Below are 21,771 nucleotides of genomic sequence, written 5' to 3'. Positions count from 1 at the left end.
CCACAACTCGCGATCCGTACCAAAGTCAGGACAAAGTTGAATGAGTCCACCTACATCATTCGGGTGTAGATGCTAACGTTCGGGTCTCTTCATGCTGTGATGAACACCAAGCAGTGCAGGATTTGCACTGCATCTGCTTCGGCTTGCTCTCTTTTCTCTCAGACTGTAGATATGCTGGTCGCCGATGCCCATCCAGCTCGAATTAAGCAGTAGAGGGATGTTGGTGATAGGGTTCAGGTCCCGGCTTCACTGCCTCCCGTTCCGGTCCGAAAATTCCATGCTCAGAAGGTCGCTGCGGTTCACGCACAGCATCTCATGTTCCACGTGAACAGAGGAGACGGGAGCCTCCGATCGCATATTTCATAAGAGGTACCATGCAGTTGTCGAATTCCGTTTCTTTGATGCCCGCAGAGAGCTGATGATTTGTATTTCGAACGGGCTCCAGTCTAATTTGACGTGAGTGGTTCGAAGAACGTTCGGCATGGGCTTGTGAGGAACGTGTCAGCGAACGACGCCGAGTACCGTTTCTCGTCAATCACGTGGGGCGAACTGCAGCGTCCACGAGTTGCCTGGAATATGAAGCGCCGAAACCTAAAGCAAGTATGATTTGAGCATGCTACATGTGAGGAACTGAGAAGCGCGGAGGCTTGCGCGTGTGCATCGGATACGGATATCGGCTGTTTTACGACCCCGTGTTCAGGAGCGTCGCGAATAATCTTGACTCCGGTGACTCTACAATTTCTAGCAGAAAAGTGTCAGTCGCGCCACTCCAAAAAAAGCACGACCAAGAATCTCCGAAGTACGTGGGAGTCCCTCGGCCATTTCAAAGCACGTCGAATGTCGAGGCTACAAATTTAAAACAATGTTTAAGGGGAAATTCAAAAAACGTGACCATGCGGAGCAGGTCAGTGTCCCACGTTTATCTGTCACGAGTGCGGGGGCGCGATGCCGCTTTAGGCCCCCCCCCATCCCCGCAGCGATGCCTACGCCCCCGATTGCATCCGCACGCGCGTGACACGTCCTCCATGCAGGACGATGGATGCACGCGCGGGTGCCTCTCATGCGTGCGCGGCGGAAGCGAATCGATGCTTCTGCGCTGTGCGCTGGTGCACGCTCGTTATCGACAACAGTCGTTGAGTGCCTAGAGGGAAGGTAGTATGGTAAAGTTTGGGCGTCCTATTCTGTTTATTTTGGCTATATGTCTCGCGTTGGGAGCAATCACGACTCACCTGAACATAGGTCTGGGTTTGGTGGCAGGTGTGGCTGCTGGTGACAGCGCGGCCGCAGAGGTGTCAGCGGATCAAGCCACAGGGGCCAGCGCGGGAGACGCGACACCCGAGCCAAGCGCCACTGTCGATCCCGCGGCAAGAGGAGGCAGTTATGCGTGTCAGTTGCCACAGACTTTTGATGAGGAGAAACTTGTCGTGCACATCGCCGAATCGTTCCAGGACGACGAGGCATCCGTTTTCGAACGCTGGGTGCGATCTACGTCATCGGAGTTTACTGGCGTTTGGGCGGTTGGCGGAGGAAAGAACGCGCCGCTTGCCGGTGACAAAGCGCTGCTCGTAACCCGAAAAGCCCATAGGTACGGGATCGCGCGAAAAACGCAGAATGTTGACCTGAGTAGCAAACCCTTTGTTGTTCAGTACGAGGTGCGGCACGAGGATGGCCACACCTGCGGCGGAGCGTACCTCAAGCTCCTGACGCAGCCCTTCGGTACAGAGATTCCACTCGAAAAGCTCGATAACACCTCTCCGTATTCTATCATGTTCGGTCCGGACAAGTGCGGTGAAACGAACAAGGTCCACTTTATTATCAAGACGGTGAATCCGAAGTCCGGCAAAAGCGTCGAGCATCATTTGCGTAGTCCGCCAACGATGCCGTACACTACAGGAAACACGCACCTGTACACACTGGTTGTCGATCCGACTTCAGAGATCTACAAAGTTTTCGTGGACAAGGAGCTGAAACGCAGCGGGTCGTTGCGGGAAGATTTTGATCCACCCATCGAGCCGCCCAAAGAGATCGATGATCCGGAAGACAAGAAGCCTTCAGACTGGGTGGATGAAAAGATGATACCCGACCCGGCGGCTACCAAACCGGCCGACTGGGACGAGAACGCTCCCCGCGAGATTCCGGATCCGAATGTCACGAAACCACCTGGGTGGCTTGACGATGAGCCGAAACTCATACCCGATCCGGACGCGGTGAAGCCTGCAGCCTGGAACGATGAAGAGGACGGTGAATGGAAGCCACCGATGATCCCCAATCCAAAATGCGCAACCGCGCCCGGATGCGGTGCCTGGAAGCCACCGATGATCCCCAATCCGTCGTATCGCGGCAAATGGAAGGCGCCGCTGATACCGAATCCCGCCTACAAGGGGCAATGGCAACCACGGAAAATCCCAAATCCAGAGTATTACCGGGTTGAGAAAATTCAGCTGCAGCCTGTGACAGCGGTGGGTATCGAAATTTGGACGATGGATCAGGGCATCGCGTTTGATAACATCCTTTTCCTGTCGGGTTCAGAGGCCGCGCAGGTTGCTGACGAATTCGCTGTTCAGACCTGGGCAAAGAAGGTCAAAGTGGAAAAGGAGCGTGAGGAATCGCGCAAGCCAAAGGCAACGGATGATCGAAACGAGCTCGGGCCGCTGCGCATGAAACTCCTCGACGGTGTTGAGGTGGTGCTCGGCAAGATCGAGTCGTTAGTGGACGTCATCGACCAGTTCCTGGCGCGCGCCGGCGTCCAAGAGCCGGTCCATAGAATGATCGAACTCTTCCAGCGGCAGCCGATGATCTTGGCTGCACTCATACCACCGGTGATTGTGAGCATCATGCTAGTGGTTAGTAATGCCCTGGGGAGGAAGCGCCTGTCGAGCCGTGCTTCCGCTGCGCATCGCAAGAAGCGCGATGAAACCGAGGAAGACGACCAAGCAGCTGGTGCCGCTACCTCTCGGTCAACATCAAACGACAACGCGACTCGCCCAGCATCAACATCGCAGAAAGAAAGTGCGCCCGGGAAGGGCTCGGAAGAGGTCATGGATGCGGACGCGGACGACGATGCCGACGTTTCCTCATCGGGCGCTGGCAGCGGCACGCTTCGCAAACGCACATCCCGTACACGGAAGGCAGACGAGTAAAGCCCATCACGACTCCATGGTATCCCGAGGACTTGCACCCTGGTCGAGTGGACGTTGCGCCTCTACCAGCCCCGCACAAGGTACGGGTTCTGTTGCCCAGGCTGGTGTACCCCACTCGCCCAAGGTTCGCAGTGCGCTTGCGTACTTTTCCGCTGGAGTCGGTCGGCGCTCTCTGGTACGCGACGGGTCACGCATGCTGAGCGCAATGCGGCCCCGATCTCGATCGACGCTGAGAATGCGAACAAGCACGCGGTCCCCGGGAGCGGCCTCCGCGGACAGGTCGCGCACAAAGTGGTCCGCAACCTCGCGAAGCGGTACGAGACCGAGCCGCTCTGCGCCTATGTCCACTAAAAAGCCATATGGTTTGATGAACTTGACCGTTCCAACGCGAAACTCCGACGGGTTTGTGCGTGCCTCCGACTCGAGCTGCTCCCAGCTGAGGCGAGGTCGTCGCCAGCGCTGCCGCCCGCGTTCAGCAGGCCGAAAGCCCGCACCCTGCTCCTCGTTGCTCCGCGCGCTGAGCCGAACCCGGTTGTTTCTGTTGGTATTGTTGTTGTTGTTGTTGTTGGCGGTAGTGGTTGTGGTGCTGTTGCCAGCCGGCATTAGCCTCCGAGTCCTGCCTGGAACCGCAGCTGGAACCCACATATGACAACGGCACGTTCCGTTCAACGGGAGCAGAACGGCGAGCGTACCTCGTAATGCGCTACTCGCGCCAGCGCCCTGGAAGTTTTCTTGCGCGTAGCTCGCGCCTGCACACAAGAACCCCGCTTGTCGGCGTTATCCCGCATATGCAGACGAAAATGTTACGTCCTGAAAAAAAACTCGTGTGAAACGCTTTAAACTTCCCAAGCGTCTAAATGCCCGTGATAGAATACCCCTGTACCGAGTAGAGGCCCAGCGCTGCCCAACGCCCCTGTAGACGCATGCTGCCGTTGCGACTGCAATGGTGCAGGATGGAGTTCACTGCGATGTGCACGGAACGGCAACCGATGTCACTAGGATGCGCTCGTCATTAACCGAATGTGGTGCTGGGCGTTCACCAGGCCCTGAGCCAAGCTCTGCTTCACTTCAGCTCACCAAGACCGCACCTCTGAGACATGTCCGACAGCTTCTCGACACACTGCTCAACGGTGTCGCAGTGACCCCCATCTGGCCACGAGAGGCGCTCGTGAACGCACACACAATTGTTGCGGGCTTGACTGCACATGATCAGGTCAAGCTCAAACCCGTATTCGTCGACCTGGGTCATTTCAACGCGCTCCAGTTCATCAAGGCTTGCTGCGAGATCCCCCGAGCCAAAGCGACGTAAGTAAGATATCAGGTGATCCTGGCGGTTTTCGTTCATGTAGCGGCAAATCGTCGGTGACTCGGCGAACACGTGGCATGCCTCCTGAGCCTGCATCGCTGCGTTCAACCAGTCGAACGCAGCTCCTTTCGCTTCGCCTGTGGCGCGTGACGACGTGCCGACGGTGCTCGGTAGGAACTCGTGCAGCATGAGAAACTGCCGCTGCAGACGTTTTGTCGGAACGATAGCGGTTCGTTGGCGTACAGTAGACTGGAAACTGCCGAACTGCGCGTGCCAGCGCAGGAGATATCCAGGTGCTGGAACCCAGCACGGTTGCGAGCGACCCAGGTGCCGCTCCATCAGCCTTCTCAACAAAGAAGCGTATTCACTGTGCCAGGGAGCGCGAAAACGCCCGCTCCGTAGAGCGACAGTTCTTGGAACCGTCGGTACGTGGACCACAGCGCAAACGACAGCGATTTGGGCGAGAGCTCCGCAAGGCGCGGGCGGGTACGGGTGATCAGTAAAACGAAAAAATCTCCACGACCATGGTGATTACATACATATGTAATCACGGACGCCTCCTAGACTTGTTTGACTGGCCCGCTGCGAACGGTTTCAGCTTTTCCTTGTGCGCTGCGGGCATTAGAGTGTAACCCAGGAAGTTGGATGGCGTCAGCTCCTCGGGTCTCGTGGTCAGCTCCACACATCTTCTGAGATAGATAGCGGCGGTGAAGTCTCGGTTCACGAACTCCTTGCGTTCATTGTCGCTGTTTGAACTCACCAGTGCAAGGCGTCCTCAAGCTGGTGCCCTCATGGCCACTGCATTCTCGTCATTGTCTCCTCGGGCAAAGCACTTTTCTCGTCAAGCTCTCCTTCTCTTCTTCTTTGTCGCTTGCCCTTTTTCACTCGACGATCGGCGAGGAGAGGGTTTTCTCGTTTTTAGTCGGCGCTCGGCGATGATCGGGCTCCAGGATCCCCGACTTTCATGTCCATAAGTTTCCCTTGAATTTTTGTTTCCTCAACTGAGCGCACTTCGAACGCATCCACTATCAACCGTGAAGAAGCATTTGATGCCATTCCCCTGGGTGTGGAACGCAATGCATGTGAAAGTCTATCAGCGCATATGAGATTAAAGTGGCACAGCACTGATCGCTCTGTTCGTACCACGAGATTTTTTGTTCCGAGCATGCTCTCCAGGGATAGCCTTGACATGAAAGTGCAGCAATATGGGCTTATGGATTCATATTTCGTTTAGGGATTCCCGGTCGTGTTCTCGGGGTGACTCTTTTGACACTTGGCGGTTGGAATTTGGAACGTCATCGGGAACAAGATGATTCAGGAAAACATCGAATGAGGATTGGTAAAAATGACCTAAATCATTATTCGATTCATAAATACAAGCCTCTATTCTTCTGTTTTCCTCAAGCGCAATACGCTCAAGTCACGCGTTCTTCAACTGTTCGATCTTTCTGTTTCCATGCAACTCATGCGCGCAGCGATTCGCGGCGCTGGATGAACGACGTAAACTATAGGACTTGGGCCCCTGACGACTTGTTCATAACAACATGTCGAAAGTACAGAGCACTTATCAAGAAAAAGTATCGACTTGGTTCGAAGGAGAAATCCGCCCCTCTCTATGGTCATCAAAGAAACGGCATTCACGAACAGTTTCATACTCGTCGCGGTGCATGCTGCCACAGGGCTCCCGTCTGTTCTGCTCACAGTAGAAAAGACTATTGGACTTGGAGACCAGTCACCGCAGCGATCGCTTCCAGTGCAGAGTGCGTCGTAGCGCTGAACGAAGAGAACGTAGACGGATCAAGATTTATCGATTTGTACTCCGGTCTGAGGTATCCTTCTGATGGTTACTTCGTCATGGACAAAATCAGCTTCCACAGATTGTCCATCATATGGAACAGTTTGCGCTTGCGTATGCAGCAGACAGATAGCTCTTCAAAAGAATCATGCAGCAGAAAGACGTGATCGCCGCATACGACAGCGGCAGCTGAAACGCGGTCGGCATCGGTGAAAGCTTTCTCTGCCTGTCACCGGCATTTCCCGAGCGACGCAGCGATCGCTTCGCCGATACACAGCAGCACCCGGAATGCGAAGTTTGGGGTACCTTCGCGACCATCTGGCCACAGTCAAGATACACCGCTGCGTCCAAGGGCATCGAGTATGTATGCAAGGAAGATGAAAATGGCAAAGCCGGCTGTCGTTCGCAACTTCTGCCTGTACACGAAATGCGTCAAGAACAATCCGGAGCGTCGAAATCGAGCTTGAACGCTGCCATCAACATCCTTCGACAGCGTAAACGGAGTTACAAGCAACGGAGATATTGGCGTATGTGAATCCGGAAAAGAAATGGGAAAAGGAGGCAGTCGCAGAGAAAGCCTGCAGAAGCTGCTGTTCGTGACACTGGGCAGAGACCTAAACCTTAATTTGCACGCCCGAGTTCGGCAAGTGGAGGCGATCCGTTTCTTTGACATGGCTGTGCGGGTTCGCGGCGCTTTGCGATCGTATGAATGCGCCGATGCCCTGGCGGGCGACACTCGTGGAGCGGGAGCTGTTCGCTGTCGACTACGGTGATGGCGAGCTGCGATCCACGCCTCCAGCGGTTACGCGAGAACGTGTGCGCGATGACGAGCAGCGCGCGACACCGACTGGAGAAGCGTCACGAACGCGAGCGCATGCCCATGAGCGACCTGCGCCCACGTTTGTAGCACCGGCTGTCGGTTGGTTCGCAGGCCTTTGCCAGCGCTGACCTGGATGCCTCGGCGCGTAGCATGCACATTTCCAGAACCCAAGGCACGCGTGGAGTCCGCAAATGGTGTAGCGACGCGGACTGTGCGCGATTTTGGCTGATTTTCGTGCAGCAGGCCAATGCAGTGATGTTTCTTGCGGTGACGTGCAGTGCTATCTCTGGTCGCACTCGCTCATGAGGAACGGCATCAAAGATGAGGCTGGGCGCCTTTTCCGAAGCGCAGGACTGCAGCGGGACCGGCATCAGCACAGTGGGCGATTCGGCGCAGCGGTGTCGCGCCTGCAGCAACGGCGCTATGCAGGCACACACTTCTGCCGCTGGAATACCTCGCCCCGAGTGCGCTGCTTTCCAGCCAGAGGATTGGCGTTGCTGTCGACTCGGGAGCAGGTCGGGAGCGCGCAAGCACATCGACTGCATGCAGTTCAGAGGCACTCGTCGGCGTCTCGGGAGCGCATTCACAAGCACGAGCCTAAAAATGGATCCGCTGCGCTGCTACGCGTGCCGCAACCCCATTGCCTCCTGTACCTGGAGCGGTATCCGTCACCAGAGGTGGCGCGGTGGGCGCTCCTATGGACCTGCCTTCCGGCGAGGCGCGTGTGCCGCGGGGTCCCGTATCTGTGCCCCCAGGGGAGGTTCGGACGTTGCAGGAGGCCGCGGTCGCCTGAGCGGCGCGTCTGGAACTTGGACACTGGCAGGCCTCGGTGGCGTCGCGGCGGTCGACTGCGCGCGCGCACGGATGCTCGCCAGCAGCTCGGTGCCGGCCAGGAGCACTTGACGCTGCGAGCAGCCAGCGCATCGTTCCTGATGACCAGCATTGGTATGCAGTTGATTGCGAAGGCTAGTATCAGCACCGCTGCCAGTGTTCAGCGCCTCTGCTGTCGAGGCTGCATGAGCGCATCGCACTACACGCATCGCACTGCGCGTATCGACCTACACGCATCGCACTACACGCATCGCACTGCGCGTAACGACCTACACGCATCGCACTACACGCATCGCACTATGCGTATCGACCTACGCACATCGCACTGCGCAGATCGCATGACGCGTATTGCGTGACGCGCATCGACCGACACTTATCGCCTGCGATTTTGGGTATGCACACGTATTCAGTATTTGAGCGCCGCTAGGCTTGTGCGCAACACCCTCGATTATACAGTGTGTTGCTCCAACATAGGCCTCGTACATGTTTCTCTGTTCAACTGGACGAGCAGACAGCGTATTGCTCGCTCGTAGGCGCAACTGCCGAGAGGTCTGCCTCGGCCCCACTGCGAGGCTGCAGCCGCCGCCGCTGCTGCTGCTGCGACCGTGCCAGAGGACGAGCGCTGCCCAGGCTGACTGCGGTGTACGCACACAGCCGCGCCAGCGGCGGTGGTGCGGGCCACGCGCCAGCGCCGAGCAGGTGGCTGCGAACGGCGGAGCGCCCAGCGCGACGAGTGCAGTGCCGGCGCCGTCGACGCCCACGGACGTAGCGGAGCTGTCGCGGCGCTCTGCGCTGCCTGCAGCGGTGCTGGACGCCGAGGCCATTGAGCGCGTGCTCCCGCACCGCTACCCGTTTCTACTGGTGGACAAGGTTTTGGAGTGTGCGGCCGAGCAGCGGATCGTGGCGGTGAAGAACGTCACGTACAACGAGCAGTTCTTCGAGGGCCACTTCCCGTCTGCCAAGATTATGCCTGGTGTGCTGCAGCTCGAGGCGCTCGCGCAGTGCTGCGGCCTTATGCTGTTGAGCGGTCCAGACAGCGAGCCTGGGAGGCTGTTTCTGTTTGCCTCGGTGGAGAATCTGCGCTGGCGGCGGCCGGTGCGTCCGGGTGACGTGCTCGTGATGGAGTGCCAGGTGATGGCGCTACGCAAGCGCTTTGGCATCGCTAAGTGCCGCGGGCGAGGCTACGTCGATGGCGAACTTGCCGTCGAGGCGGATATGACCTTTGCGTGCAACAAGTGATAGGCATTGCAACTACTGCTGCTGCTGGAACAGTTGCTCCAGTCGCTTCTTGAATGTCGTTGGCGCAGCAGTCGCCGCATGTGCGTGACACGGCACGGTGCTCGGACGGGCATGCAGCGATCGCCGCGCTTTGCGCCTCGGAGATGGCGCTCGGGGGCCGCAGCCGCAGCGCGCGCGCAGAACCCCCGCTGGCTGTTCGTTTGAGTGATCGGCGTGCAGCTGGGCGAGCATCGTGCCGACTGCTCGAACGAGGGCGCTCGCGAATCACCAAGAAATAAGGCGCATCGAGCCGGCACGCATGCGCACCGCTGCGTGCACGTCATTCCGGTAGATTCGAATCGCGGATCGTGCGGCGTTCACGCGCTCATCGGACACGCACCATCGCTGCACGGCAATGCGCACGCGTGAGGGCACACGTTGCGGCGCATCCGTGTGCGTGTGTCCGTGCATTTGCGCGCGCAGGCATCTTCGTTTGCGTTGATATCGCCAAAGTAGGGTAGGCACTGTATCTGAGGCGCGAACTGGTTGCTGCTACTTTGTTGTGTTGTTCAGCGTGCGCTGCTTCGGTGGAGCGCTCTGCTTAGGAGACAGGCGCTATCTGAGGTCGGCATGGGGCAGGCGTGAAGTTTGCACAAGCCCATGCGCTGTGATAATGGAGACCTGCATTGCTATCGTAGGTGTGCTGTCGCCATCGTTGCGTTGCGGGAACGAATGCGCACGGAGGCGACAGCTGCGCCTCATGGCTACGACACTTTACCACTGTGTTTAGTCGTAAACGCGAACGATCCTTGCTTTGACGCCGCTTGGTATGCGTAAGGCCCATCTATCGCATACGTGGAACACATCATCGATGCTTTTATGTGCGCAAGCGCTTCGCTTTTACATTTGAGGAGGTGCTGGAATCGCCGACGCATTGCTGAACGTTTTTTTGCTCAGCAAAGTGCGCGGAACTGGCGACTAAATCGGAAAACAGTAAGCAGTTATTTTCGCCGAGCGCCTATGCGACGATGTTCGTGCCATACATCAGCGGCGGGCGCATCAGCTGCAATTGCCGTTGGCTACAGGAAACCAGACGGCGATCTCTTGAACACACGACGGCACAAGGCGGTCTCTCCGATTCTATGATCCATTTACCCAGTGCTCATGCGTACTCTCGTCTGCCGCGAAAGGCGTTTGCACGATATCCCGCATTAGGTATCAATGAATCCCGAGTGATGCTAGCGGCATTTCAGCGCAACGGGCTCCGAGTTACGCTCCCATAAACATGTTCCTTTACAGGATTCTTGTCTGCCGGATGCAGCGCGTACTCCATCCAACCCGAACTTACACGCCGTTAGGGCGTGCTCCCGTCCGATGCGCTGCAGCGCTGGGCACTGCGAGGTCGCTCGCCATCCACCGCAGCGCTTCGCGCACACTCGCGGGCTAGATGCTCCGCCAGAATACGCCCGCAAGACTCATAGTAGGACTGGGATCCCTTCACAAAGCTGAAGCCATTCACGTCGTTCACATAGAAAGCATTGCCGTCGGCGTGCCGAATGAGATCAAAGCCGCACACAAACTGCCGGAAAGCCGCCGTGATCGTCGCCGCCACGCAGCGCTCCGCGGTGCTCAGTTCAACAGGGAATCGCAGCTCCTTGCCGTGCGCGTTCCGCTCAACGATACCGTCCACCACGGGTGACTTTCGCCGCTCCGCGTACGCGTACTCCGGCCCAACAGCGTAAACCTTGATGTCGCTCTGGTGCTCGCTCGGGATAAACTCCTCGTATATGAAGGCGCCCTCGCGACGGACACGGCGCCACCCGGGCTCAAACACAGAGCTCTGATTCGCCGTCTTCCGAAATAGCCGCCGGCGCCCGTACAAGGGCCGTGCGTAGTAGATGCATACGCGGTGGTCCTCCGCGTCAATCGGCTTCTCCACAAACGGCTTGAACAGCCGCTCTCCGCAGTACTCAATGTAGTCGTCGTGCTCGACAAATCGCGTATCCGTCCGGCCAACATCGGCTCCGTCGTGGCGCACAACAATGTGCCGCGGGACTGGCACCCGCTCACGTGCCAGCACCTCGTACACCTTGGACCGGTCCAGCAGCATCCGCTGCTCGCGCAGGCCGTTCAAGCAGTACGGGCGCCGTAGTTCCGCGTACGCTATGGCACGCTCCAGCGGGAAGCCCTCCGAGTGGAACGCAATTAACGCATCGCACACAGGCCACCCGTGGATCGGCCGCTCAAACAGCGTCTTCGCATCGAAGATCATCGGCTCGAAGTGCGCAACGCGGCTCGAGGTGAGCGCAGCGAGGATCCGCTGCATCGGCTCAGACTCGACTTTCTTCGGCATTGCGCAGACGCCTACCCGAAGAACGTCGCGTTCGTCCATTGCGCTTCACGCTGCGTCTGTGGATGTGCGCGGAAACGCCGCTCAGGGGCAAAGCGCGGTGCGTGCGTTTCGAACGCCTCCCGAGCGAGGAATCCGACAGAGTGCCGGGACACGGTGCTGCTCGCACGCCCGCTGCTGCTGGGGAAAGGTTGACGACTGTCTGATGCCGTTCGACTCCGGGTTACCCCTGCAACTCAATAGGCGTCCCGCGCAGCAGACAATAGCGGTGTGTGCCCTGATTGACCCGTTGACTCGATCACTCGCTCACGCTCAAGACGCGCCCTCGAACTGTCAAGCGCGGTATCGCGACCACCGGTACAGCTCTCGCCCACACGCTCGCGAGAGGCCTGTTCCGCAGGGCTAGCTGTCAACAGCAAACAAGGCCAGGTAGCCAGCCTCGATCCTGCGAGCGCAGCGCTTCTCGTCAGCCGGCACCCCGCAGCTGCAGACGGCACATCGCAAAGGACCTTTCCGAGTCGCGCTGCCCAGTAACTTGCCTCACCAACACAGTGCACCTTTTATGAGTTTCAACACTGTTCCGAACGGGCGACAAGAAGACCTACACCGACCACAAGTAGAAGGCTATCACCAGCGCCGGTGTGCACCTGCAGGACAGCGCTCAGTATCAAAGATCAATCGATCGATCGCTGATGGTGGCGTCGCATCGCGCGCACGCAGCGCCACACTACGTCAAATCAATCGATCGATCGGTGATGGTGGCGCCGCATCGCGCGCACGCAGCGCCACACTATGTCAAATCAATCGATCGATCGCTGATGGTGGCGTCGCATCGTTCATGACTCATGACTCAGGATTCAGTATTCATCGCTTTGCAGGCGCGACGCAGTACAGCGTACCGGGTTGTCTCGGTCGGAGACGTGTCATTATCATCGCGCAACGCCCTGTGCGTTATGATGCAATGTCATGCGATGCGCCGCTTTGCAAACATACGCCAACGATCAGGGAATGGGCAGCTATGAACTGTGTTCTAGGCAAGCATGTCGTGCTAGCGATATGTGTGTTCACGAGTCGAAACGCTGCGATCGTGCTTGTGCGTGCGGGAACGGACACTAGGAGACGTCGAGGCCAACAGAGACGTGTACCCAGTGTCACACATACAAACACACACACCAGAGGTGTATCGCTGTACGCTCGTGTCAGCGTGTATGGGGCCCACGGGTGTGCACCAGTGCGCGTCAACAGGCCGTCGCTCACGCGTATACGCACGTATACGCTTCTTCATGAACAAGTGTGCTGGTGTACTTGCAGGCTTTATTCCGCTCGTCGATGCACGCCGTCTATCTCGCGGGCTGATGTCCACGTTGGCTCGCATGCGCCCGTCCGGTTCATGGGGATGCACGCCCAGCGGTCCGTCGATGCGAGACTGACGCGTCTCCTGCCAAAAGCGAAGCAAAACAAAGACGAGCGTCATCCAGCGCCTCGTTGCGGAAGTCGCGCATGTATCCGCAGCATGCAAGAGACCCTGACTAGGCACATCCCCGAGTATCATGGGATGACGTATTGAAGCTGCCTGAGTATAGCGGCATCTTGGTGTCCCGTCGCATGCGCATGCAACCCGAGCGCCCGCGTTTCCTCAAGACGCGCTCTTCTCGGCTGCGTCGACGAAATGAGACCTCCTATCCTGGAATTATTCGCTGTCAACTTGGTCAACAGCCAGCCAGGGAAGAGATGATGCTTCGTGGAGCAATTTCGCCCCGTGAAACCCATCATCAAGCTGGGTTCATCGAGTGGATTCCGGAAAGGCATACGTACCAAGAGAGAGGGATCTCTGCTGTTCCTCAAACCCCGCGCACGACGCAAGAAATTGAATCCATCGCATTCTTGATCGAAAACGTGGATCTCGCGCCCTCGAAATAGTGCGACACCTGTCCATGTGACAGAACCTCTACCATGAGCAACATCCGCATACGCTTCCTCTTGTTTCTATACCTCTTCCCGATCGCCAACGCAATGCTAAAACGGTATCGCATTGGCGATGACGACAAAACAAGTTGGTGCACTATACTTTAACGCACTGGTACGACTGCCTTGTTGTACCGGAAACCTAGGTCAACGCACGAAACGAGCCACCTGCAAGCAACAAATTGCGCCATGAAAAGCGCAGACCCAACACCGGCGTGCTCTTTGTTCGCATCACGCGCAACGAACTTGAATCATGCACAGCATCTACGGAAGAACCCGAAGCGTCCAGCGTATTTGTAAGCACCGGCCACAGCCGAATGGAGTTATCACCAGCGCCACTGGCCAGTATCGAACCATCGCCTTGCGAAAAGTCTAAGCACCAAACGGCATCGGTATGCTCAGAGAATCGCTTAAGAAGGCGACCCTCAGCGATATCGTTGAGCAAAATCGTGCCATTGAAATCCGCTGTCGCCAGAAGACGACCGTTTGGAGAGAACGCCAACGCCGTCAGCGGCGCCCTATGGCCCAAGAAGATCCGCGTGCAGTCGCCCGTTCGACAGTCCCATAAACGACAACTACGATCACTTGAACCTGTTGCCACATAGTTACAGTTAGGATGCCAGCTGACGCAGTCTACATCGGTCATATGCCCGGCAAACAAACGAAGCGGTGACAGTCGATCCGTACAAAACAGACGCGCAGTGCGATCGTGTGAGGCAGTCACAAAATATCTTCCCAGAGGCGCGAACCGAACATCCCATATCGGTGATTCGTGGCAGGGGTACGCTACGAGGTCTGTGCCGAGCTGAAGATCCCATAGGCGAACGGTGCCGTCCTCGGAGCTCGATATGCAGTAGCGCCCGTCAGCGGAGGTATGGACCGCGTAGACAGGGCCAGCGTGGCCCACCAGGACCTGCGAAACGGAAAGCGAGGGAATCTCTCCAGAAAGATTGGTTCCGCGGTCCTTGTCCGACTCGCTTGTATTCTGAAGCTCCTGTCGAACCTTGTAGAGTCTCAGAACGGAGTCATCGCAGCCAGTGACGAGCAGAGAGCCATCGTTCGAAATATCCATCGCATTCACCAACCCATGGGAGTTCAGGAGCGTGTAGAAGAGCACCGATGGGAGCGCGTTTGCTGACACTTGAACACGCTTTCGCAGGTCCTCCAGTGACGGTAACATCCCAGAGGAGCGCCAAATTCTAGGCACCGGTATCGACTGCGACATGTCTAGAAATCCGCCGCTCGCGTCGGAGGTCTTTCCGGTGCCGTCCGCTCCGCGGCTGGACATCGCGGCTGCTCTAGCACCGCTCTTGCGGCCGGTCGATGCTTTGTCTCGTTCGCTTCCGGGAGTCTTCCCCGAAGGCGCAGGGCCCGGTTTGGTTTCGGCGGCCGCCGTGGAGCCGGTTGTATCCGCCACCGCACGCTCCGCATCGCGCTCGCGAGCCATTCGCTCCAAGTAGGCGCGATCGATGTCAATTTCGGTATCCTCAGTGACGTAGTCTGATTCACGGAGGAGGCCCCATTGCACGGGAATGCGCAGCAGTGACGTGCGCTCGTTTGCCCCCACAAAGCCGTCCGTTGCTTTGGCATCCACCGTGACCCCGGCAGCATCCGCTAGTGGATCTGTGCCGACGGTTTCGATCTGAACGCGGGTGTGCTCGTTGAGTATGCGCAGGAAAAAGAAGCCTCCCGAGTCTCGTAGGAAAGACACCAAGAGCTGCCATCCATAGGCAGAAAACTGCAGCTGATACCTGTTCTCCCGAAACAGGCGAGCCACTTCATTCTGGCCGATATGCTCCGGTAGGGAGACGCTGGAGAGCGCAATAAGCTCGTCACGATGTCCACGATCCTGAAACTCACTGCCGAAGCGCCTAAGAAAACTCTCCGCAGCTTCCTGGTGTCCTTGCTCGACCAGGTCCAGGAAGCTATGCACCAGCAGCGGATACAAGACACTTACGAGCTCGCCCTTGTACATGTCCAGTGCGTTCTCCACCCAGCTGCGAAGCGACCGATACTGTTCACTAACTGCTACTGGATCAGCACGATGTCCCTGGTTCTCGATGAAAAAGAAGATGTTTCTCGCAGAATCGTCTCCGTTTTGCCTTCCTCTTCGCTGGCCGTCGACATCGACGCCACGGCTCCGAAGCAGCTCGCTGGCTGCTTGCTCGGCGCCACTCATTGCCCGCAGCACCAAGAAGTGCTAATGACTCTCGAGAGTAGTGCAGGAGGCACACAATGAAGACGTCGATCGTCTTTGCGATACCCGCACTGGAACAGAACCGCAGTATGTATGTCGTCCGTTGTGCAGCGCCGCGGTACGAAGACCATGAAACGAGTTGCCTGCGTCCGAGGCGCCCTGCGTCCGAGGCGCACTTGCGTTCCGCTCGACGCTGTGCTGATGGAAACGCTGTTCCTCCAAAGCCCTGCCTCCGTGAAGCTGGAAGCCTGTTCTGGGGTCGCGGGTTTACAGAACGTATGCAGTGTCTCTGCTCGAGTAGAGTGTGCCGTAGCGCATTAGCAGTGCGTTGCGAGTGAGGTTTCAAGCTACTGCGGCAGAACGCGACGACCTTTACCGCACCCGCTCGGACAGCGCCGCGAGTCCAGTTCCAGGAGCAGCTCTGTGGGCACAGGAGCGTCTTCGACGACTCTGTTCACCGGGTTGTTGGATTAGTTTTGCTGGGGAGTTGACCGACAAAGGGCACTATCCGAGTAAATTGACAAGGCACGCTCGAATCAGAGCGTGTTGTTGGCCGACAAGCTGTCTGCTGCACTGCTGAGGGTAACTTTAGAATGAGGTCCAGCGCGGCGTGGTGACAGTATCTTAGTCCATGAAAAGTGGTGTGGTTGCCACAAAAATGCTCCCGGCAAAATCATGCCTCTTGGTACCGGTGGATTCGCGTTGAAGCCGGTGCGTCGGCACTAATATGGCACGTACGATACACGCGGAACCAGTATCCGTGAAGGCTTTCTACATTCGATAGCGCCTACGTCCAGCATCCTTGAGCGCCCAACCGTCCACAGCCCCGTGATGCCAGACTGTCGTTGCCATCCAGCTTCCAGGGACGTTTGCACGGTCTCGTGAAACTCGTTGGTACAGTACGCGGCCGCGAGCGCTGTTAAGGCGCTAGGTGCCGCTATTTTATTGTGCAGCAGCGTTCGCAGTGCGTGTACTGGTCATATGCGTACCAGCAACGCGTAACCGACTCTATGCCAAGCGGTCCGCACTCGAATGAGGGCGCGTACCTCGTCTCTGGGAATCGACAATGTTCAGGGCAGTTGTCGGGTCTTCATCACTGCGTTTTCCTGTGATACCAGATGCTGGAACAGCAGCTTCGCCCCATCAGGAAGCGCGTGTGAAGGCCGCGAAGCGGGCCACCATCTAAAGGTTTCGTTTCGCGCCGATCGTCCCTTTGGCAAGAGAAAACACACACCTGCTTACAACCCACGCTTCTGCTCCTGGTGCTTCCACCAGGGTCGAGCGGGTATGTAGCTCTAAGACCCGCTATGTCCTTACCATTTCTAGAGCCGAGCAGCTTCGCTGAAAAGATTGCACGAATCAAAGCGCTTTCTGGGCAACTCACTAGCTGCGGGGTGCCTGATCGCACTCGCCCAGCACAACGCAGCATGTTCAAACAACATCTGTCATCACTGAGGAACACAACGAGGCCAAAGGTGTTGCTGCAGGACACGGATCCCTGCAGAGCGAACTTTGCGGCTTATGCATGATCTCGAGCAACCGGAAAACGCGGAAAATCATTCCTCTGGCTGATAGAATCCATAAAGCACCCTTGCCGTCGGAGAAGTGGCATTTCCGAGGCTTCCCCTCGATTCCTGCGCAATACGAATCGGCAGGCAGGCAGGCACGCACGCACGCACGCACGCACGCAGGCGCGAGAGGTGCTGTACCCATCGCGCCTGCGGATCGCTGTGGCGCAATTTTTGAAAGCCCCTAACAAAGCACAGCGTCTGTGTTACTCGGTGGGAGCGGACGTTAAAGCCGATGTCTCCCATGGGAGACGCTTCGCTGGAGACACGCTGGTGCCAACTCCTGAAACCGCTTAAGGAGCTTTCAGAGAACTGGTCGGTTGATGTTGCCGCAGAGTTGGAAAAGTTCGTGGAAAGTCTCGAGCTTCTCCCAGAGGAGGCTCGACTGCGCTTTGCTGACGCTGCTGTTCTTGTGCAGCATTCGGCTGATATTTACGGGCGCAAAGTGGAGCATCTTTACCAGCTTGTGTACCAGGCTCTAGAAGCTTTCGTCTCGGAGTCTGCTGAGCGTGCAGAGACTCAGAACAAGCAGCGCGGAAAGCGCAGATCTGTCGACGGCACCGAAGAAGGTGACAGTGCTGCGTCCGCAACGGAGCCGTTGCCCACTGCTCGGGGGCTGAACCCAGCCAGTGGCGCTGTGCGCGGGGCACTCACGATGGCGGCATATCGCAGATATGTGGCGGCTGAGCGAGCCTTCGAGGACATCGCCGAACTCGTGCCCTACGCCCGACTCGAAACGCTGGACTTGGATGAGCCCGGATTCCAATATCCAGAAGCCGCCGAATCCGATTCAGAATACTTGAGCGCATGCGCGGATGAAAGTAGTTATCGGTTAGGGCTCAACGGCCAGGAGACACGTACGATCACGGTTGCAACGCCAGGAACGCCTGGCTGGCGGACGCCAGCTTCGCGGACTGCGAGCAATGCTAGCGTGTCGGCCTCCAACTCCGTTGCGACGGCGCCTTGGAATCTGCCGGGTTTTTCGATTCCGGTACAAGACGTAGACCTACTCGATTTGGACCGTCTGTGGGTGAGGTGGTCCCAGATCCATGGGCGCAGTGGTGCTCTCCTTCTGGGTATTGCTCCTGAAGATTTAATTTACGAGGAAACGGCGCAAACACTGGGCGATTTCGAGCCCGCTGTGGAGATCAGAGACGCAACGCCGAATGCGATGGAGGACGCAGATGCTCAGTATGTAGAGTGGGGCTTTGGTGCAGAGCCATTGAACCTCTCCCAGGAGGCGCTGATGCCAACCCTAGAGATTACCTTGCGCGATACGAGCATACAGCAGAGAGAGCGACGGCGACAGCGACGGAAGAACCGGGTCCACGGCGGGTCTCCAGAGAGGCAATGGAAATTTCTGGAAATGTTCCCCGACAAGGATGACACGAGAGATCCTGCAGATCAACAAGTCGTGGACCGAGAGCGACCCTTTCGAAAAGGCCGCCGACACACCTCATGTCGAGCCGTACCAAATGTTTCTGCCTTTGAAGCGTATCAAAACTGGGTCCTTTATCGGAAGCGCATTCCTGGGGTGCCCTCCGATCTTGTGAACACTCAAACGCATTTGGGCGATGCGTCATTCGTCACAAGTTCGGGAGGCAGCGAATGGGCGCGTGCCTGGATGCACATCATTTTTCGAGGGTCGTTGTTCCCACCATTGGATGCCAGCATTCGCGCACTGCGCGCATGCGAGCGCGTTCGGTGCTCAGTGTGTTCCAGCGGAAAGAAAAAGGCCATCGCTAATGATGCGTACGAATCCATCGATGATGACAGCGACGAAGATGACTCTAGCTCTGTGGAGTATCCCAGCTCATCGTTGGAGCGCATCCCGGGCGATTTGAATACAAACGCCTCTATCGGGCCGGTCACTGAGACGGGAACCCCCTATCATGCCGGTGACGCAAGTCACGCAATGCTGGGTGCATTGGACGCACTCGGCCCTGACCCGTTTGAGGAACAAGGAGCGTTTTTGTTTGGGGAGCACGAAGCGACCGGCGTCGATTCCCAAGCTCTTGTCGAAAGTTTTGAACAGATCTGTCGGCGCTACCTGAACGAAACAGCCGCAGCCTGGCGACGGCTTGAAGAAGAAAACGCTCTCCATCAGCGAGTAGCAACCTGGCAAGCCGAGCTGCAACCCCGTCTGGCGGCTGCGGAGCAGCGGCCCAACTTTTCTATCCCCACATACGTCGAGCGCGTCACAAAACTCGTGCACGACGCTAGGTGCAACGAAGACATCATACCGCTCGGGAGAGTTTGCGCAAACCAGAGCTCGTGGGAAGTTTGTCGCCTCTTCGTTGCCGCCTTGCACTACGCCGCGGCAACAGCGAAGAAGCTGGACGCCACGGAAGCGGTCCCTGCACAAACCCCCCCTGCCTAAGAAGGCGCTTTTCTCACACGGAAGCGTTCCGGGAAGAGGGTTTCGATCAGGAACTGCCTCAGCTGAACGCTGATAAGCGTCCACGCGCACTCGGGATCAGGAGGTCCAGCGGGAATCTCGGAATCCTAGACCCATGCTCAGGCGCTGATTTTCGCACTGATGCGCGCGCTCGCAGGCCTGTTCATATTTTCCCTAAAAATATAGAAATAACCCATATAGTTCCGTTTCTTCATCGAACGCGCGGCGGTGGCGCGGCACGGCGTCATTTGGTGCAGGCGTACCATCGGCTATGCGCCAACAACCGGCTCTCTTCTGTGCAGAAACCCAGCCATGGTGGTACGTACACAAATCTGCAACTTTTCGGGTTTCCGTATTTACCCTGGCCACGGCTCTACGTTCGTCCGGTCTGACGGCAAAGTGTTTGTTTTCGCCAACTCCAAGTGCAAGTCGTCGTTCCACATGCGTCGCAAACCTGCGTCTCTGAACTGGACGTACATCTACAGGCGGTTGCACCGCAAGGGCCAGGAGGAGCAGGAGAAGAGGCGTACTAGGAGGCGCGCTGTAAAGACGGTGCAAAAGCCGGTCGAGGGTGCGTCTATTGAAGTGCTTCGAGCGAAACGACAAGCCCCGCGGGCGCAAGTGAAAACAGCAGCGCGAGCTGCAGCACTCAAGGAAATCAAGGCTCGACAGCAAGGTAGTGGTGGTGCTGGCAGCGGCAACAGCAGCGGGGCCGGAGCAAAACCCAAAAAATAGACAGTTCTGCGCGATGCCGCTGCGACTGCGAGCGGCGAACCAGTTTGACCGGTTATGGCCTATGGAGCGTCCTTGGTGTGTGCGGGCGCGTCCTGCGCTATCGCGTGGCTAGCGACAGGCCTCGTATGGCGTTCTACGCCCGCACTGGGAGCCCCGTGGATCGACGTGCGGGTAGGGAACGCAGCGGTGCTGTGGATCAGCTGGACGGCAGCGGCACACGCCCGCGAATCCCTTTTCAAATCTCTACATTTACATTTCGTGTAAAACCGCGTATCGCAAATTCTCGGCGTACTGCTGCTGCAACCGAGTCGACGTCGGCGTCGGCGTTGATTTCGACCAGTTTTCCGAGCTGCCGGTACTTTTCAATCACCGGCATGCTGGTATGTCGGAAGGTTATCAGTCGTCGTTGAATGGTTTCGAGGTTATCGTCGGTTCTGTTGCTTGTTCTCCCACGCTCTAGTAAACGTGAGATCATTACATCTTCACTACACGCAAAGAAAACGGCAAACGCGCACGACGCGCCAGCGGCTCGCTCGAAGGCCTCGGCCTGCTCCAGGGCCCGCGGAAACCCGTCCACAAGAATGCCGCCACTCTTCCCGGAAAAAGCGGCGCAGCGATCCAGCAGCAGCTCAATGGTTATATGCCCCGGCACTATTTCACCGCGGCTCAGGAGGTGTTCAAGGTATGCACCGCGAGGTTCTTTTCGACGAAGTGTGGCCTCCTCCCGAAGCAACTGCCCAACGCAAACCGTCGCCCAGTTCAGCTCCTCCGCAAGGCGTCTGCACTGTGTGCCTTTACCCGAACCTGGACCGCCGAGCACAAACACCAAAGTTGGCAGCGTATACCGCGCCGACACCACACCTCGGTCTGGTAGGCGTTGCGTCCAGTGCAGCGTGGAACAGGCGCGCCAGCGACGTGCGTGATCCCTGCCTCGCGACTGCGCACTGTTTCGCGGTAGCGCTCGCGCCGGCCCACGCGTTATTCGGTTCTCGAAAGTGGACCTGTTTTCAACACACTGCCCAAACAAGGCAACATTGACGAACATGAACGCAGCTGCGCTACAGTGTACTTGTTTAGTCTACCGGGCAACTGTAAAGCGCACACGCACGCATGTATGCACTCGCCGTTGCCCCGGCGTTGTACGTCGCGCAGAGCGATGGACGCAGTGCGCGTTTCACCGCAGCACAGCGCACCAGCGGTCGGCGATCCGCAAATCGAACGGTAGCGCTGGCGGCAACGCGCCTGCACAGCCGATCGCCGCCAGGTGCAGCGGCGCAGCGGCGCAAATCCGCTTGGCTGCGGAGCCAGAAGGCGCGCCAAAGCCGAAGGCGCCATGATGCGTCCGCCATGGCTCGTGTGTGCATCCCGCGTATTCCGCGAGCTGGGGCGGCGTTGCACTTCAGCTGCCGCTATTCGTTGTTTCTTTTTCAAGTCTGAGCTAGATCTAG

The 21,771-nt window shown here is 57.6% G+C and overlaps 10 protein-coding genes and 1 non-coding gene across 11 annotated transcripts, besides 1 other annotated feature; 5 read left to right on the top strand and 6 right to left on the bottom strand.

The window, feature by feature from the left end:
• Nucleotides 1–603: part of a sequence feature (possible transcribed region) that runs on past the window's edge.
• Nucleotides 604–1,157: 554 nt separating this feature from the next.
• On the top strand, nt 1,158–3,140 carry CYME_CMI213C (calnexin; the record flags this gene model as incomplete). Its single annotated transcript, XM_005536314.1, has 1 exon — nt 1,158–3,140. The coding sequence occupies one exon, from the start codon at nt 1,158–1,160 to the stop codon at nt 3,138–3,140; it is 1,983 nt and encodes a 660-aa protein (XP_005536371.1).
• Nucleotides 3,141–3,146: 6 nt separating this feature from the next.
• On the bottom strand, nt 3,147–3,785 carry CYME_CMI212C (similar to polyribonucleotide nucleotidyltransferase; the record flags this gene model as incomplete). The annotated part of the gene is made up of 1 exon (XM_005536313.1): nt 3,147–3,785. The coding sequence occupies one exon, from the start codon at nt 3,783–3,785 to the stop codon at nt 3,147–3,149; it is 639 nt and encodes a 212-aa protein (XP_005536370.1).
• A 418-nt stretch (nt 3,786–4,203) lies between these two features.
• On the bottom strand, nt 4,204–4,785 carry CYME_CMI211C (hypothetical protein; the record flags this gene model as incomplete). Its single annotated transcript, XM_005536312.1, has 1 exon — nt 4,204–4,785. The coding sequence occupies one exon, from the start codon at nt 4,783–4,785 to the stop codon at nt 4,204–4,206; it is 582 nt and encodes a 193-aa protein (XP_005536369.1).
• A 3,590-nt stretch (nt 4,786–8,375) lies between these two features.
• CYME_CMI313C (beta-hydroxyacyl-ACP dehydratase precursor) lies at nt 8,376–9,131 on the top strand (the record flags this gene model as incomplete). Its single annotated transcript, XM_005536311.1, has 1 exon — nt 8,376–9,131. The coding sequence occupies one exon, from the start codon at nt 8,376–8,378 to the stop codon at nt 9,129–9,131; it is 756 nt and encodes a 251-aa protein (XP_005536368.1).
• Nucleotides 9,132–10,464: 1,333 nt separating this feature from the next.
• On the bottom strand, nt 10,465–11,502 carry CYME_CMI210C (hypothetical protein, conserved; the record flags this gene model as incomplete). Its single annotated transcript, XM_005536310.1, has 1 exon — nt 10,465–11,502. One exon carries the CDS (start codon nt 11,500–11,502, stop codon nt 10,465–10,467), a length of 1,038 nt encoding a protein of 345 aa, XP_005536367.1.
• A 2,065-nt stretch (nt 11,503–13,567) lies between these two features.
• On the bottom strand, nt 13,568–15,604 carry CYME_CMI209C (TATA-box binding protein-associated factor 5; the record flags this gene model as incomplete). The annotated part of the gene is made up of 1 exon (XM_005536309.1): nt 13,568–15,604. One exon carries the CDS (start codon nt 15,602–15,604, stop codon nt 13,568–13,570), a length of 2,037 nt encoding a protein of 678 aa, XP_005536366.1.
• Nucleotides 15,605–15,811: 207 nt separating this feature from the next.
• On the top strand, nt 15,812–17,227 carry CYME_CMI208T. The gene has a single exon (XR_002461334.1). It is a non-coding gene; the product is annotated as a hypothetical transcript (transcript).
• A 198-nt stretch (nt 17,228–17,425) lies between these two features.
• Nucleotides 17,426–19,570, top strand: CYME_CMI207C (chromosome assembly complex Condensin II, subunit H2; the record flags this gene model as incomplete). The annotated part of the gene is made up of 1 exon (XM_005536307.1): nt 17,426–19,570. One exon carries the CDS (start codon nt 17,426–17,428, stop codon nt 19,568–19,570), a length of 2,145 nt encoding a protein of 714 aa, XP_005536364.1.
• Nucleotides 19,004–19,294, bottom strand: CYME_CMI206C (hypothetical protein; the record flags this gene model as incomplete). Its single annotated transcript, XM_005536308.1, has 1 exon — nt 19,004–19,294. One exon carries the CDS (start codon nt 19,292–19,294, stop codon nt 19,004–19,006), a length of 291 nt encoding a protein of 96 aa, XP_005536365.1.
• A 330-nt stretch (nt 19,571–19,900) lies between the features above and the next one.
• CYME_CMI205C (60S ribosomal protein L24) lies at nt 19,901–20,323 on the top strand (the record flags this gene model as incomplete). Its single annotated transcript, XM_005536306.1, has 1 exon — nt 19,901–20,323. The coding sequence occupies one exon, from the start codon at nt 19,901–19,903 to the stop codon at nt 20,321–20,323; it is 423 nt and encodes a 140-aa protein (XP_005536363.1).
• A 235-nt stretch (nt 20,324–20,558) lies between these two features.
• Nucleotides 20,559–21,368, bottom strand: CYME_CMI204C (similar to UMP-CMP kinase; the record flags this gene model as incomplete). Its single annotated transcript, XM_005536305.1, has 1 exon — nt 20,559–21,368. One exon carries the CDS (start codon nt 21,366–21,368, stop codon nt 20,559–20,561), a length of 810 nt encoding a protein of 269 aa, XP_005536362.1.
• Between the last annotated feature and the right edge of the window lie 403 nt (nt 21,369–21,771).

This window comes from Cyanidioschyzon merolae, chromosome 9 (genome assembly GCF_000091205.1).
Source record: "Cyanidioschyzon merolae strain 10D DNA, chromosome 9, complete genome".
Taxonomy (NCBI): Eukaryota; Rhodophyta; class Bangiophyceae; order Cyanidiales; family Cyanidiaceae; genus Cyanidioschyzon; species Cyanidioschyzon merolae.
Note: the sequence above shows the minus strand (reverse complement) of the source record. Positions and strands in the feature narration are given on the sequence as shown.